Below are 17257 nucleotides of genomic sequence, written 5' to 3'. Positions count from 1 at the left end.
TTGCTTTCAGCTTCAGTGAATTCCATTTCGTCCATACCCTCGCCAGTGTACCAATGCAAGAAAGCCTTGCGACGGAACATAGCAGTAAATTGTTCAGAAATGCGCTTGAAGAGTTCTTGGATGGCAGTTGAGTTACCAATGAAGGTGGCTGACATTTTCAAACCTCTTGGTGGTATGTCGCAAACGGCTGTCTTGACATTGTTTGGAATCCATTCAACGAAGTATGAGCTGTTCTTATTTTGAATGTTGAGCATTTGTTCGTCGACTTCCTTCATTGACATGCGACCACGGAAGATAGCAGCAACAGTCAAGTAACGACCATGACGTGGATCACAGGCAGCCATCATGTTCTTGGCATCGAACATTTGTTGTGTCAATTCTGGCACAGTCAATGCACGGTATTGTTGTGAACCTCTTGATGTCAATGGTGCAAAGCCAGGCATGAAGAAATGTAGACGTGGGAATGGTACCATGTTTACAGCCAATTTTCTTAAATCGGCATTCAGTTGACCAGGGAAACGCAGGCAGGTAGTTACACCAGACATTGTTAATGATACTAAATGGTTCAAGTCGCCATATGTTGGTGTGGTGAGTTTCAATGTGCGGAAGCAAATGTCATATAAAGCTTCATTATCGATACAGTAGGTCTCATCGGTGTTTTCTACAAGTTGATGAACTGATAGAGTGGCATTGTATGGTTCGACAACGGTATCTGACACCTTTGGTGATGGTACTACTGAATAGGTGTTCATGATTCTGTCGGGGTATTCTTCGCGAATTTTTGAGATAAGTAGTGTACCCATACCTGAGCCAGTACCACCACCAAGTGAGTGTGTCAATTGGAAACCTTGCAGGCAATCGCATGATTCAGCTTCCTTTCGTACAACGTCCAAAACAGAGTCGACGAGTTCGGCACCCTCTGTGTAATGTCCTTTCGCCCAGTTATTACCGGCACCACTTTGACCAAAAACAAAATTATCTGGCCTAAATAATTGACCATATGGACCAGATCTCACTGAATCCATAGTGCCTGGTTCCAAATCTACCAAAACGGCACGTGGCACATATTTTCCACCAGACGCTTCATTGTAGTACACGTTGATGCGTTCTAACTGCAAATCGCTGTCGCCATGATAGGCACCGGTACTATCGATACCATGTTCATCAGAAATAATTTCCCAGAACTTTGCACCAATTTGGTTACCGCATTGACCGGCTTGAATATGTACAATTTCTCTCATATTGAATTAATTACTTTTTTTAATACTTTGTACTTAAAAATTAAATAACTTTTTTAGTTTTCTCAGAGCACGAGAACCAGACAACTGAACACCTCAACGGAGAAATCACGAATGAAAATGTTTAAGCATCGCAAAGCGGCCACACCTCGGTTTCGTCATATTTTCAAAGCAAAAAGCAAAAAATAACCAACGGATCGATCATTTTTATCGAAGCTACTTTTGTGTGGGCAACGAAAAATGTGTTGCCACTTGAATAATTATAATCATACATATTGACCTATTTATTATATTCGAGTATATAATATTTATATATATAATTATAATGTATATTTTTAAACGGTATAACAATTGGTCAATTGTTTAAATAATACAACTTTTTGAATGAATTTCAAAACATATATTTTATTGCCGCCAATATTTCTATTATAGTCCATGGTCAGTACCCTGAAGATGGTCTTTTTGGAAATATTATATTGTTTTATTTTAATTATTATATATTTCTTTAAAAATTAAGATTATTGTTGAACTGTATGGTCAGCTGTTTAACTGTATTTGTATTAACAATTGCAAGTGTCAATAATATAGTTTTCATATATGTCATACAAAATGTATGGCACGAATTTATCAACTTTATCAATATGTTTAGATCAATAATATTTGGCAAAATTCTTAAAACCTTAACAGCCTTGAATCCAATTAAGAATTTTCCATGTTCAAAATGAACAGAATCCGAACAGTTGATAAAAATATTATTTAGTTTATGGGTTGGAAACATTTGACAGTTGCGTGAAATTAAGCTGAAAGCAGTTGTGTAATGCAAAAATGTACTTATAAACGAAAGAAATTTATTACTCATAGCTTTGGAGAAATTTAACAAAAATTTCAATGTAAATGTAAATGTAAATGAAACTATTATTACAGTACATTCACACTGTCTCATTTAGGCATTTGCTCATTTATATTAATGAGTGAACGTTCACATAATAATGAGCTTATTTATACAACTGATAGAACTTTCATAAACTTTTATAAACTTCACTTAATAATATATCATACAAATAAATTATATATATAATTGATGTATTTAAGCATTTATATACATTTTATATATCAATTACATATGAAATTAACAAAAATAACAATTCTATTTAATAGTTACTTCCTCAGTTCCTTTGTTTACACCTCACTTGTTGTTTGTTAACATATCACATATCAAACATATGACACATAATTTAAATATAGGTCATTTCCTTTGCGGGAAATTTATTTTTAAGGGTTGCAATCGATATTTATCGCCTTAAATGACCTATTTTTATTGATAATGAAATGATAATAATATTTCATTATGCGAAAGATTTTTGTATAGTTAATCATTCTCCTCAGTAGCTGTAATGAGCAAAATCGCTTAAATGAGACAATGGTATTGAGACAATGGTAGTTCTAAAGTTTAATAATAATTTTCTTAAATTTTAAACTAAAGTTTTGTTATTCCATTAATATTATGTTTTTTATTTTATATATCTTTTAATTGTTCATATAAGTTTTAATCAGCATAAATAAATAAATAAAAATACTGAATTTTATAAAATCAATAAACTATATATTTCATTTCGAACCATACATTTCGAAACCAACATTTCTGTGCATACAAGTATTAATATGGCAACATCATTTATTTAACGAAACTATGGAATTCTATCGAATACCAAATAATATTGATTTTAGCATCACTAATACTCCTACCACTAGCAAAATGTAGAAACACATACATTTGTATGATTGAATCATAAATGAATCATGCTCTCGTTTTGTGTGGATGGAGTTTAGAGTAGGTTTATGGATAATACACAAGTATGTCTTCATATGTGCGTTCGTTTGTACAAAGCTGCTTACAGATATTAAAATAACTATCAATCAATAACAATACAAATATATACAGATTTGTTTTTGTTTTTTTAATTAATTTTATATATATTTAAAAATATATATTTTTTGCTGTTTGCTTTTTTCATTAGTTTCCAGTTTGAGATGCAATTTAGCGTTTAAACAAGTTTTCGATGTAAAATTAATATTCATTATTTTAATGGATACATAAATGAAAATATTGTGGGTGTTAGGATTTTTAGATGAATGCGATGTGATGCCCAAAACAAGTAAAACTACTGTTTAAAACCAATTAAGCTCTGGGCGGACCATAAACAGTTAGTTTAGTTTACACATTGGAACACGTAAACCATTTAGTCTTTGCGATTTGGCCAGTTTTGCTCTTCGTTCTGCTTTTGTCTTCACTCTTGTATTTGGCCGGGCTTTTTTTCTTATTAATTTTGAATGCTCTATTAATCTTCAGTTTTTATTAGTTCATATTTTAGATTTTAAAGAAGTTTTATAGGTGCACTGATCCATTAAAATAATTTTATGAAGTGTTATCTTATCACGACTTAAGTATAAAATCTTAGCGTTGTTATGGAATATCAAGCAGTTCGAGTCAACTTTTTAGAGAAGCCGGTTTTTTTTCAATATTTATCCGAAAAACTAGATTAAAACATTAAATTAGATAATTGTTAGATAACTCAAATAATAAATTAGAACAAATTGATTGATTTTATGTTACTAAACACTAATATAGGATTTTATAGCAATTCATTAATCTATCAGTTAATATTTAGTTATTTCGGGTTGATGAAGAAAACACTAAACTTTATTTTATGTACATATGTATGTATGTACATACGTATATTTCTGGTAATTTGGGGAAACATTTTGAATTTCTGTCACTAGAACACATGAAGAAATCTTCTCCAGTTTTAGTTCTGGACTTTGTACACACAACTTTAAAGGGCTATATGTAATAAAAAGTGGAATTTGGAGCAAAAGGATTCTTCTGGCCGCAGTACTGGCTTTTGGGTGATTTTACGAAAATAGTTTTAATAAAAAATTTAATAATGTACATACATATGTATGTATATATTCATATACATATATAAATTTTTGTTGTATTTGGTTATATTAAATGGCGTGAGAGAGAGAGAGAGAGAGAGAGAGACAGAAGGCTCAAGGAGTTAGGATCTAATTAAGTTGGAGGACCTAATGTAATATTTGCTATATTAACCCATACATGATTAGTATATAGATTTTTGTTAGGCTAGGTTAAAACGTCCATCTCAAGAATTTAGGATCGATTCCGTCAGAATAAACCATTGTGATATTTGTAATATTAACCATATATATATACAATAGATTTTTTTTGTATTAAATTAGGTTAGGTAAGAACTGCGATCTCAAGTATTTAGTATCCATTTCATCTAAAGGGTCCATTTTTTTATTAATCTTATTTATTAATCACATAGATTTTTGTTGAATTAGATTAGGTGATTAGTTGCAAACCCGTTTGTCACAAAATACGATGCGAAATAATTTATATCCAGTCTAGGGCAAATGTCCCATTATGTGACTTGTTATATTAACTGAGAAACTCTTGCATTTATAAATGTGTTTGTTGTGTGTAAGTTTTTTAAACACCTATTGCAAACATCTTATTTACTGATACATATAATTCAAGCATATACCAGTGTCCAAAACAAGGGTGGTACTATACACTACTGCACATTGTCGTTTATTAGATTTCACCATAATACATTAGGGACAGTGCAATTACACATGTTTATTTTCCATGAAAATTTATGAGATATCTATTCTTAACATCATATTTTTACAATACGTGTAGTTTCAATGTACACGACCGTCCAAAACGAGGGTGATACCACAACATTGCAGGATATTTTTCCATTTTATATTACATCATAATACATAGGGCAAGTGTTTTTCATCTTAAATATGGTACAATAGAGTTTATGATTCGCGTTTTTTTGCACTTTTGTGTGTGCCGGAGAGTCAAGGGTCTGTGAATTTGGACTTAAATATTCAGCATACACGATTTTATACGATTGTGCAATAAAAAGTAGAGACTTCTATTAAAGATCCTACTTCTATGAGTACATTTTGTAACAATCTTTTATTTAAAAGACTTCAACAGACACCCCAATTTTAATGCGACTATTTCGCAGGTTGTTAGCAAAATGTATGGCCATTTTAAGGTCTAGTACCCATAGAAATAGCAGCAAAGAAGTTAAAGGAAGTAAATAAAATTTTGCTAGAGAAGGTCTTTATATTAGAACCGTTGCATGTTTAATTCTCCCATTTCCTAAGAGTTCTCAGACAAGGTTTGAATTGTGTACTATTATTGAAAGAGATTATGGGATCTTCTTATTTTATTAATGATTCCAATTGGTTATTTAGCTTTTATATTGTTTTGTTTGGCTTATTGACTGTTATTGTCATTAAAAAGTTACTAACTAATAAAAACTTAAGAATTCTTCCTGGCTAGAGCATCCTATTTTAAAGTTTGGTTACTTTGAATTGTTTACTCGAATCGATTTTATTTTGATGTTGTTTATAAGTATTCTGGCAGCTCTTGCTAGCACATCAATTTTCTTTATATAGATTCCCGAGTATTATCAAAACTGTTAGACATTATACAGATTTCATCTGCGCCTTAAACTTATCAATCTTAACCTGAACACTCTTTCGCTAATGAGACATCAACAAATTTAATAATAGCGAAGCATTTTTGTAAGAAATGTAATTCAGTGTTCAATGGTAATCAGAATCTGAATCACTTTTCTTACATATATATGACATAGTACAATATCAAAGCTTCTTACTATAAAACTTTTGTAAGAGCCTATACAATGATTTAATGTACTGTAATAAATTTTTAGGTACACGATTCTATAAATAATCTGTGGTTCTTTTAAGTAATGCATACGTTAGAAGGAAAAAAGAATATGACTAAGAAAAGTGATTCAGGTTCTGCGAGCAAGTATATATATATATATATATATATATATATATATATATATATATATATGCTTCGACCTAGTAAAAGGCCAAAGTGTCGCTATAATATCCAGACAATATAATATGTATTTAAAATCAGTTGGTTTAGCTGAGGTTAGAATAATAATTTCATGTTTGGTTACGTTATACAGCTGTTGACCTAGGTCTAGAGTAAACATTACAATATTTTACCCTCTTTCCTTTTATATTTTAATTTACAAAGCTGCTTTAATTATAATGAATCAAATTAATTTTAAAAACTTTCCACAACAGCGTTAATAGGCTATCAGAAAATAGGGGTAACCAAATCGTATCATAGTGATAATATTAAAAACCAGCACTCAGCCACCTCTGGGTTGAAAATTATGGAACTATAGAAATTGTTTAATGTAAGTTCATTAAAAAGCATTAAATAAGAGTATTGGGATGTGTACTTAGTACCGGCAAAGAGTATGTGACGCCCTTTCCATATTCATACAATTGCGATATTAGTTATTGGGGAAGGGATTAAGTTTCTTGTGTGACTAACTGTAGCCTAATGTGCTAAGTAAACACACAATAAGACTATTTGCACTATGTATGTATATGCTCTTTTCAAGGAAGTCAACTGTTTTTATGATATCAGTTCTCTGTAAGCGAGCCTCTGGGATATATATGAAATAATATCTTTCACTAAACACGATTTTGATAATTAAAGTATTAGGTGTGATATAGTTAAAGTATAAGATGATGTGGTGAAGTATTATTGTATCATTAACATCCAATTCAACAAATGAATGATATTGTAACTTAGTATTAGAATGTTTAACTTTGTTTTTACATATATATCGATTATATTAAAATTTATATTAAAAGAAAAAATTAATATAATACAAATAACAATAAAAAAGTTGCATATAATGAGATACGTTTATTAGAATAGATTTTGATTCATTATCACATTGCACCTTATTCAAATGTAAAATTATTTCTTACAAAAGTGTATTAAAAATATACAAACAATAAGTATTAAATTTGCATTATAATAGCTAAAAAATAAAAACTGCTAAATCTAATTGTTATTATACAGTAGTCATTATTTATTTATTTAATTTACATCGATTGTATACCGGCTTAATATTTTCATACTGATAACTAAGTTAAATATGTATATAGATTTTACACTACTACAAGTCTATTTCATATTGATATATATTTATTTAGAAAATATCTGCTTTAAGTAAAGGAACATATTCAATATTATTTTATACATATTCCTAAATTTAAGATGTATTGTGTCTAAAGATAATTTTAATCACAGGTCAAATCAGAAAAAAACCAAATATAAATACAATATGTACATGAAAATTAGTTAAATAAAAATTTTTAATGTATGTATAGGTTCTTTATATCAAAAATACAGAAATAGACTTGTAATTTGTCTCTGTTCAAAAAATTTGTAAATCCTGAAAAGGTACAACGACTGCAGAAATATGTTAGCTCAAACATATGAAGAATCGAATTTTGCAAGTGAAACAATTAATCAATCCAATTGCGAACACAACATATATTGCTACAGCTATAGCCAAATCTTATTGCAGGAAAGTAATCATTTTAGCGCTAACCTATGGATAGCTTCTAGTATATGGATATAAGTCCAGAACGAAATAGAGTTCCATATTAAATTATTCTAAGCAACCTCAGCTTGAGCCCTAGAACTCTATAAAAATTTCTACTAAAAAAAGTATTATGTCAGTTAATGAATTATTTAATCTGAGCACAGGCTCATACAAGCAATTGAATAAGTCTTCATTACTTCGAGAGAAAAAACAAAAAAAAAAAATACTTTCAAAATAACATAAAAGAAAGATGATATTTGCATATTTCGTTGCCTATAGCAAAATGCAAGTCTATCTACTACTCTATTAGGATGATCCTAAACTTATATTCTATATGACATACTGCTTATAAGCTATTACATAGTAGAAGATATTTCACATTATGTAGATTATGTTTTGTGTAATGCTGATTATATAGATGATATGCTTATTAATATTGTTGTTGACAAATTAATTGTATAGTCGCTAGTTGACACTCTTAGTGTAATGTAAATGATCGTTGTATTAAGCCCAAAAATCGGTTATATATTAACGTACAAAAAGTCGCATGAACAGTGAAATTGATTATGATCCAACGTGTAGAAACACTATTCAAGATTTTGTTTCTTACACGCCAATGTAAAAAAGATATATTTCAGGAAATATATGTATTTTTACTAACAACTGTGTATTATGGTAGACTCCCGTGAAATATCGCCAGCTTAAATTATATTAACAACCTCAACAACAAAATATTTCGTTTAAATAAAACAGCTGGTTTGATTTGGTCTGATAGACTCGTACTGAAAATTAATATTGACTATTTAAATTTTTTTTTTTAATTAAAAAAACTACATACCTTATTAAACCAAAAATTATGTTTTCTTTTAATAAGAAAATTGATACATCCATAATCAATAATCGGTTTCAATCTAAAGCATCAGCTATCTAATGCCTTATAGATCGTTTTATAATATTTCGCTTCATAATTAAAAATAGGGAATTTGAAATAAAGTTCTGCCCATTTTTATCAATTTAGAACTTTACTGCTCCAATAATTATTGTGTAAACCAAAGATCTACGCAGGTGAACATAACCACGTCTATTCCTAAATTGTGCCCAAACTGCAGTTCTACCGTCATAACGTCGAGCATTTGTTATCTTGTCTTACTGCACACACAAACCTCCGTCTACTTGACCTTTGGACGCAACGCATTGAAATGGCCAGATTTATCCGTCGGGACCCGGGTTGATCGTCTTGTAAATCTTTTATGGTATCTGCTTTCAGGACCTAGCGAGTTACAACAACAATAACAGCAGGTAAACAGAATAGCTCGTTACATAAAGATGCTGTAAAAATACTTTCTGTTAAAAAGAAAATTCATAATAATAATTTTAATTACCTTTTAAGACAAACACTCATTTAGTTTGTGATCTGTTTAATTTCGTCGTTACTAATCATCGTAATGTCACCTGCTTTTTGTGTTCTTTGATTTGTTTGTTTTCGATATTCAAGTCATTATGTTTTGTTCTTGTAATCCGCTGAAACCTGCTAGTGAAGTTCCTTTGGGAGGTGTTGAGGGCATTTGGTCGTCGCTGGCGACGAGTGACTCCGGGACGAAGACCTGACCGTTCTTGGAACCATTATGTGTAGTGCAGATGTTATTTGTCATTTTATTATTTTTAGATTATTAATATTTTAGTCGATTTGCTGACCCTATCGATATCATTGAGTGCTGCAAACGATATAAGCAAGTGTGTACTTCGGCTGCTGCTTACATGATTAGGTGATTGGTGGCGAATATAACTTTGAAAACAGCGATCAGTTTTTATCTAAAATATATGAATATAATTAACAAGAGATTTTAGTAATTCAAATATTTATACGTTCTTGGTATACTATCCAGATACAACACACCTTAAACAGTCGACCGTCAATGTTATAATCTTAGTTAAAAGTTTCGTAGTGTTATAAACTAAATTTTTCCACAATTCCTTTAACGCCTCTATATGGCAGCTTGTTGCTTCGTTAAGCGCGTCCTTAAACAGTATGTTTCAAGCACTACGCAAGTTGGTAGATAAATAAACGTCCTTATTAGATAACGGAGTTTTCATTCGCCATTCCCCGTAATTTTTGGGTAGAGGGTTATGTATATTAGAATCAACCGGCGCATTGCTAAGAGTAATTCATATCTTATATTTAAACATTTTGAGCAATAGTGTCCCGAATTTGCAGATCCGTGGTAACACAACGGTCCATAATTTGTGATTAAGTGGATTTTGGTATGTAAGTCACCCACTCCAACTAAATCTAACCTCAACTGATGGACGATATTTGGTCGCTGATTTGTATATTTTGTTGCACCTAAAATGAAAGTATTTTTAAAGAATCTATTAGTAAAAAAATTAAAAAATCTATATATGCGAAGCATATATTGCATACAATGAAAGTAAATAACCTGCAATTCATTTTAGCATCAAAATTCTGTATTTTTTTTTGGAAAAATAAAGTACATTAAAGAATTTTTAAAAAAGCAGTTTAATTTATAAATTTAAGTTATAATAAAAAATTTGAACAGTTTCACTAAATATTCTTTTTTTTTGCAATAATTGCAATTATTGAATTTTGTTTATATTTGAGCACAAACAGCTGATTCGATATTCATTTTATGAAAATATTCTCTTTAACAAAATTGTAAGTGTTGAACAACGAAGTCTGAGAGAAAAGTTCATTACATTGGCAATAAAAATGTTAATGGCTTACGTCAATTGTACCATAAAAGTTCAAGTAGCCATTTTATCATATCATTAGTAACCCATAAAATAAGGGATCGAAAATAATAGTTATTTTAAAAATTTTGAAGAAAAAAACAGCGGCAAAAAGTTTTCTAAACTGTTAAGTATATATTTACCTTTATAACAACTTTCATCCTAAATATTATGCATGCTTTTTATATATGAGCATGCTTTTTATATATAAAATTTAAAAAATAACTAAATTTACATTATATTCATAAAAATAATTATTATTATGTGCTTTTTATTTTAAAACGCACAAATAACTGTTATATTTGCTTTAAAAATATAAAAATCAAGAATAACTCTTATTTTTGAAAATAAAATATAACTCATACTGGCGTGGCTGATATTTTTAAAAACAAAATATAAAATTATTAAGTATTTAATAAAGTTTATTGTTTTCATAAATTAAATACGTAATAAATATTTATAATAAAATAATGCTATTTGTGTTTTTAATAATTAACATATTTTTTCGAAACATTGCAAATTGTTTTCTGTATACACCTATTGCTTAAATCATGTTGTGAACAATTTCACAAACATTATAGATTAAATTATTTGGATTTTCTGCGTTTTCAAGCATCAATTAATGAATTTTCGCTAACAATACACAATTAAATATCATCTGCTTACAATTGAAATGCAAATAAAGAAAAGCGCTCTTAAAACTTTTACAGAACTTCCTGACACATAAAAGCTCTTTCACATTCAATAAGTAACTTATGCTGATGGAAACGACAGAATATTAAAGTTACTTAAGTAACTTAATAAGTAAACAGTGGAAACATGGTATTATACAAATTTCATTAGTAAAGGTAGTGGAAACATATATTTATTCATAAATTTCTGATTTATATTGAAAATAATAATAATTTTAAATTTGACGTAATTATAACTAACTCACTGCATAACTTGTCAAACAAATTTTTTAAACAAACAGTTATAATATTCAATTTAAATTTATTTCAGTTTATTTTGCATCTAAGATATTCGGCATTAACATTACATATGTTATAATACAATCAAACGATACAGATTTTAACGAAAAAAAAATGAGTCAACGAAAATAAGACATTTAAGTCAAGAACTGCAAGAAATTCGTTTTCCAACACTAAAGAGCGAAAGCACTTCTAGACCGCATGCTTCAAAAAAAAAATTATATAAATGGTAAATATTTTTAGGAAAGCTGAGGTGTTCATTCTATGGCTTGAACGGACAGTTTTATTCTAGCGGTGGTGTGCAAATTTGTTAGCCGATGTCGTGCGATTATTTAAGAAATTTTCTGAAATTAGAATATCCTGAAAAGACTTTATTTGAAAAATGTGCTCACAACAGTTAAAAAAACTTTGATATTAAAAAGCTCTTAAAGGCTGTTTAATTGTTTATTTTTTTTTTCTAAATTATTTGCTCGGTGTTGTGGTGGTGTTCTTAATTCGTTCTCATCGTATGTGTAAAAATATGAATAAATTTATTTGTTTTTGTGTATGAAGAAGTGTTGTTATATTAATCAAATTAAAAAAAATTAAAATATATATTGTGTTCTTCGATAATTGTATTGTGTGGAGAAAAGTGTTTGAGGCGACGCGCTGTTGATTTGATTTAAGTTATACAAAATTTTGGGATACACAAGAATGAAGCAAATTTAGCTCCTCCTAACCTTAAAATATTCATTCAACCGTCGAAACGAAAAGCACGTTGAGGCGAATCTATCAATTAAAAAACAAACCCCTGCCACGCTCTCTTCTAACGCTTTATTAGCGCTTGAAGTGCTCTTGGTTTAGTTGTTGGTTTGTGGCTGTTTGGCTGTTGGCTGTTCGGTGTTTGTGCTTAAAGGATAAATCAGCTGTTAAAGCGAATACCCGTAGTAGAATTTTTCGTACGTGGGCATTTGTTTAGTTTTAAAGAGTGCAGAGATGGAGCAGCACGGGTCTGCGAATGGCGGTGATAAAATTTCAAATAGTGTAAAACAACAACAGGAAGCAATTGAAGTTAACAATAAACAAGAACAAATGGAGAAATCAAATTCACCGAAACTGAATCCAAGGCCCGGCCTAAAGTTAAACAAAATGAACAATTCGGAAAAGAAACGTGTTTATAAAATTGTTCTGACTGGCGGTAAGTGAATTTAAAGCAAATATTAATTATTTTATTTATAATAATATTAATATTTTAATAATATTAATTTTTTTTTATATTCGTATTATTTTTTTTATATTAGTAACAATTTTTTTTATATTAGCATTATGTTTTTTTATATTAGTATTATTTTTTTTATATTAGTGTTATTTTTTTATATTAATAATAATAATTATATTATAATATTAATTATATTTAATATTAATTTTTTTTTAACAATAATTTTTTTAATAATATAGTTTTTTTTATTTAATTTAATTTTTTAATAATTATAAAAAACATTTAATTTGTTGTGAGGTTTATTGAAAAAATTAAAATGTATCTATTCTGTTATATATATTTTTTGTATTTATGTATTATTGGCTTGTGTTGGGGGTAGTTTCGTTATCAACGCGCACATAAACATATCAATGTCAAGGTCGAGTTTAAAGGCATCGCCGTATCGCCGTATGGTCGTATGGCAGCAGTGAGAGTACAAGAAGCTGTTGCATTTGTGTTCATTGCATAAGCGCAGCGTAGACGCAAACAAAGACTTGCGGACTTGAGTGTTTCCACACAAGAACGAAGTCTGATAAGTGGAGGTGAATTTTGGGTTTTGTAATTTTGAACTTTCGATACAAAGTAAATTTTTATGGTCGCACATGAGACTGACTGACTACATTTTACAAAAGGTTTTCATAAATTAAATTTACATATTTTTACACACTTTACACACATTGTGGGAAATGAGTATAATAGAGTTTTTTAAGGTGTTTTTCTTTAAAGTATATAAATATTTATTTTGGGTGCGATAGATCTTAAAGATTATGGTGTACCGTTGTCCCATTGTATCATTGATACAGATTTATAAATTCCTTATCAGTGTGATTTTGAATTGATTTAGTTTTCTATGTATTCTATGAATTCGACTTAGTGCAGTTTGTTTTAGTGCAGTATGTTCTAGTGTTGTTCTTTTAGTGTTGTTCGCCTTGATAAAGTAAAAAGAACAATGAATAAATTATATAAATATATTATTTACTACAATTGATTTCTTTGTCCCCTGTAAAGATACAGATATATAAATTCTTAACTTAGGATTGATTTAGTTACAGCCATCTTTCTATGTATTCGATTTAGTGGAGTTGTTTTAGTGTGGTTCGCTTTAGTGCAGTACGCTCTAGTGTTGTTCTTTTAGTGCAGTACGCTCTAGTGTTGTTCTTTTAGTGTTGTTCGCCTTTATAAAGTAAATAGAACAATGAATAAATTATATAAATATTTTATTTACCACAATTGATTTCTTTGTCCCCTTTAAATAATACATACATATAAATTCCTTATCAATGTGACTTAGGAAATGATTTAGTTATAGCCGTATTTTTATGTATTCGATTTAGTGGAGTTTATTTTAGTGCTGTTCGCTTTAATGCATCTCGCTTTAGTGCATCTCGCTTTAGTGCAGTACGCTGAGGACTAAAGATAAACGTCTTTCTATGTAATCGATTTAGTGGAGTTTATTTTAGTGTGGTTTGCTTTAGTGCAGTATGCTTTAGTGTTATTCTTTTAGTGTTATTCTTCTTAATAAAGTAAATAGAATAGTGAATAAATTATATATATATATATTTTATTTACAGCAATTGATTTCTTTGTCCTTTCTAATGATACAGATAATTGAATTCTTTATCAGCGTGACATAAATTTAGTCATACATCTTTCTGTTTTAGTTTTAGTGCTATTCGTTTAGTGTTGTTCGCCTAGAAGAAGAAGTAAACAGAACAGCAAATAGTATACAATAAGTTGTGGTGTACCATTGTCTCTATAAATAGAACAGCTAATGGTCTACAAAGTATATAGATATTTTACAATACATCTCTTAGGTCGCGATGTACATATATCCACTCTAATGATATAGATAATTAAATTCTTAATTAAAATGACTCAAAATTGATTCATTCGTATTCGTCATTCTCTCTGTTAGCTTTAGTGCTATGCACTTTCAAATAATTCGAGTAACGCCTAAGCATATAACTTTTAATCTCCATAATAGTTCTCATAGGTTATGGTGTATTATTGTTTAATGAGAATTATAGCAAATATTTGATAAAACATAGAAATTTTGAATAGAACGCAGTAGATCTCAAAGGTCATGTTGTACCATTGTCCCTTCCAATGACACAGATATTTAAAAGGGAAAAGTAAAAGGCGCATAATAATAATTGTTTTTGAAAACTATAATAAAAAGCAAATTTAATTATTATTCTTTGAGTTTTATTTTAAAACGCTTATATACATATAAAAAGCATGCATAATATTAAGAATGAAAGTTGTTATAATGATAACTACATACATACTTGTATAAGACTTAAGATAACTTTTCGTTGCTGTTTTTTTCTCAACATTTTTTTAATTAATTATTATTATAATTATTGGTCCATACGACTTTAGATTAACTAACTTTTTATTGTAATAAATGCTATTTATTGCAATAAATGCTATTTATTGCAATAAATGCTATTTATTGTAATAAATGCTATTTATTGTAATAAATGCTATTTATTGTAATAAATGCTATTTATTGTAATATAAGCTTTTTATTGTAATAAATGCTATTTATTGTAATAAATTTTTTTTATTGTAATATATGCTTTTTATTGTAATAAATGGCATTTATTGTAATAAATGCTTTTTATTGAAATATATGCTTTTTATTGTAATAAATGCCATTTATTGTAATAAATGCTATTTATTATATAATAAATGCTTTTTATTGTAATATAAGCTTTCTGTTTTAATAAAAACAATTAATTGTATGTAACATAAATTGTGATCAAATCAATGCAATTATTTTTGTTTTAAAATTACTACAATAAAAACGTGGACTTATCTTTGAACTTCATAGGTAATCATTTAATTAGATGATTCAGCAATCACATATGGTTTGTATAATGAATCATATATTTATACAAATATAAATCGTTTTTGTGAGACTAATTTATAACTTAATTTGTATAAAGACTACTGTTTAGAGCAATATAAATAAAGTTATGTTTTCAACATATTATAATAAGTCAAAATAACCAGATTGAACGTTAGTATGTAACTTATGGTACTGCTTTCATCAAGTAACGATTGAACTAATAGGTTAACACATTCGCTTATAATTCATTTAAGTTAGCACTGATTTTTACAATAAATCAATATATCATTATTTTTTTAACAAGCTTGTTCAACCTGGTTATTTCGATTTATTATAATATGCTGAAAGCATAACATTATTTATGTTGCTTTATTTTGATTGCGTATCTCACTTCGTTAGGCACATAGAATAATAATATCAATATTAATAATATACAAGACTATATTATTATGATTATTATTATTATTTTTATTATGATTTAAAGGTAAATTTTTACTTTTTGTTATTACGTTCAATGGAGTCTACTTATTTTTTCTCGTATCAATTTTTTTTTATTTAGTTGTATATTTGTTTTATATTTGCAATATATTATTGTGAAAAAAGTAGAAATCTTTTAAAATAAAATTTAAAGTTTTCTTTGAAATCAGCAAAAGTACATAATAAATTTCATAAAAATATTTTTATTTAATATTTGTTGTTATTAACTTCCGTACTTTTTTGCTTTATATTACGATTAAAATTAGTGTTCATTTTAGCTTATTATTTGATTAAAAATATTTAAATAAATAAAAAAATGATTGATAATATTTTCTAATATTTCATTTATTTTATTGTAAATTAATTCTATTAACTTTTAGTGATATTACATAATTTCTAGATATAACGTTTAATAAATTTATTGCGTATTCCCCAACTTATAATTTCACTTATCTGAAGACTTTGTATAGTTTATTAGCTCTATAAAAAAAAGTTTGTTTATTTTTTAAAACTGCTATAAATATACAAACACATAAATTTTTATTATTTAAAAATGCTTATCAATTAGAATAAAGTTATATATATTTGTGTAGGAATATTATATGGGTATTTTTTTACAAAAAATTTTCAAAGCTTTACGGACGTAGTAAACTAGTTAACTTTGCAATTTTTTCTATACTTTGTGATACGACTATTATATTCAGAATTAACACCTATAGGTAGGTATAACCTATGATACGTTTTATGGGATTTCTAAAATTAAAATCTTATATACGTTTGTATATCATTATAATACATAATTTTTATGGTGCTCCCTTTCTTTATAATTAGTTAACCGATTTTATACAATTCCTATTAAATAAAATTAAAATATTTATTTATTCTATTTCACATTATAAGATCCCCTCCCAACAACAATATTCAATCTGATTATGTAGTCATAATCAGAGCTTTGAACAGGAATTGAATACTTGACCGAATACCAAAAAGACCTTTAATAATGCTGATGTGAAAACCAGAACCAACGAAAATACAATATTGCTTTATATCGGTTCAGCATCGTAGAGTTAGATACCTTAATTATTCACTCTTATTTCTATTTAGTTATAATTTAAATAAATAAAAGTTAAAAGTTTAATAACAGTTTTGATTTCTAAATCTAGCAGTTCGTTTTTTTAGTTGAATTAATTAGTTAAGCTATTTCGAAAGGATTGAAGTATTCATATATTTTTCGA

The 17257-nt window shown here is 28.2% G+C and overlaps 1 protein-coding gene and 1 long non-coding RNA gene across 2 annotated transcripts in view; both read right to left on the bottom strand.

The window, feature by feature from the left end:
- Positions 1-1387, bottom strand: part of LOC119678058 (tubulin beta-1 chain) — a 16524-nt gene extending 15137 nt beyond the window's left edge. The window contains exon 1 of the mRNA XM_038089705.1: positions 1-1387. Coding sequence (XP_037945633.1) covers positions 1-1241 — 1241 coding nt within the window. The 5' untranslated portion in view covers positions 1242-1387.
- Positions 1388-7565: 6178 nt separating this feature from the next.
- Positions 7566-10068, bottom strand: LOC119678057. The gene is made up of 4 exons (XR_005252307.1): positions 9633-10068; positions 9118-9547; positions 8574-9064; positions 7566-8517 (listed from the first exon to the last, which is right to left on the bottom strand). It is a non-coding gene; the product is annotated as an uncharacterized LOC119678057 (long non-coding RNA).
- Positions 10069-17257: the final 7189 nt, after the last annotated feature.

The sequence above is a fragment of the Teleopsis dalmanni genome, chromosome 2, assembly GCF_002237135.1.
Source record: "Teleopsis dalmanni isolate 2A chromosome 2, ASM223713v2, whole genome shotgun sequence".
Classification (NCBI taxonomy): domain Eukaryota; kingdom Metazoa; phylum Arthropoda; class Insecta; order Diptera; family Diopsidae; genus Teleopsis; species Teleopsis dalmanni.
This window is presented reverse-complemented; position numbering and strand designations above follow the sequence as displayed.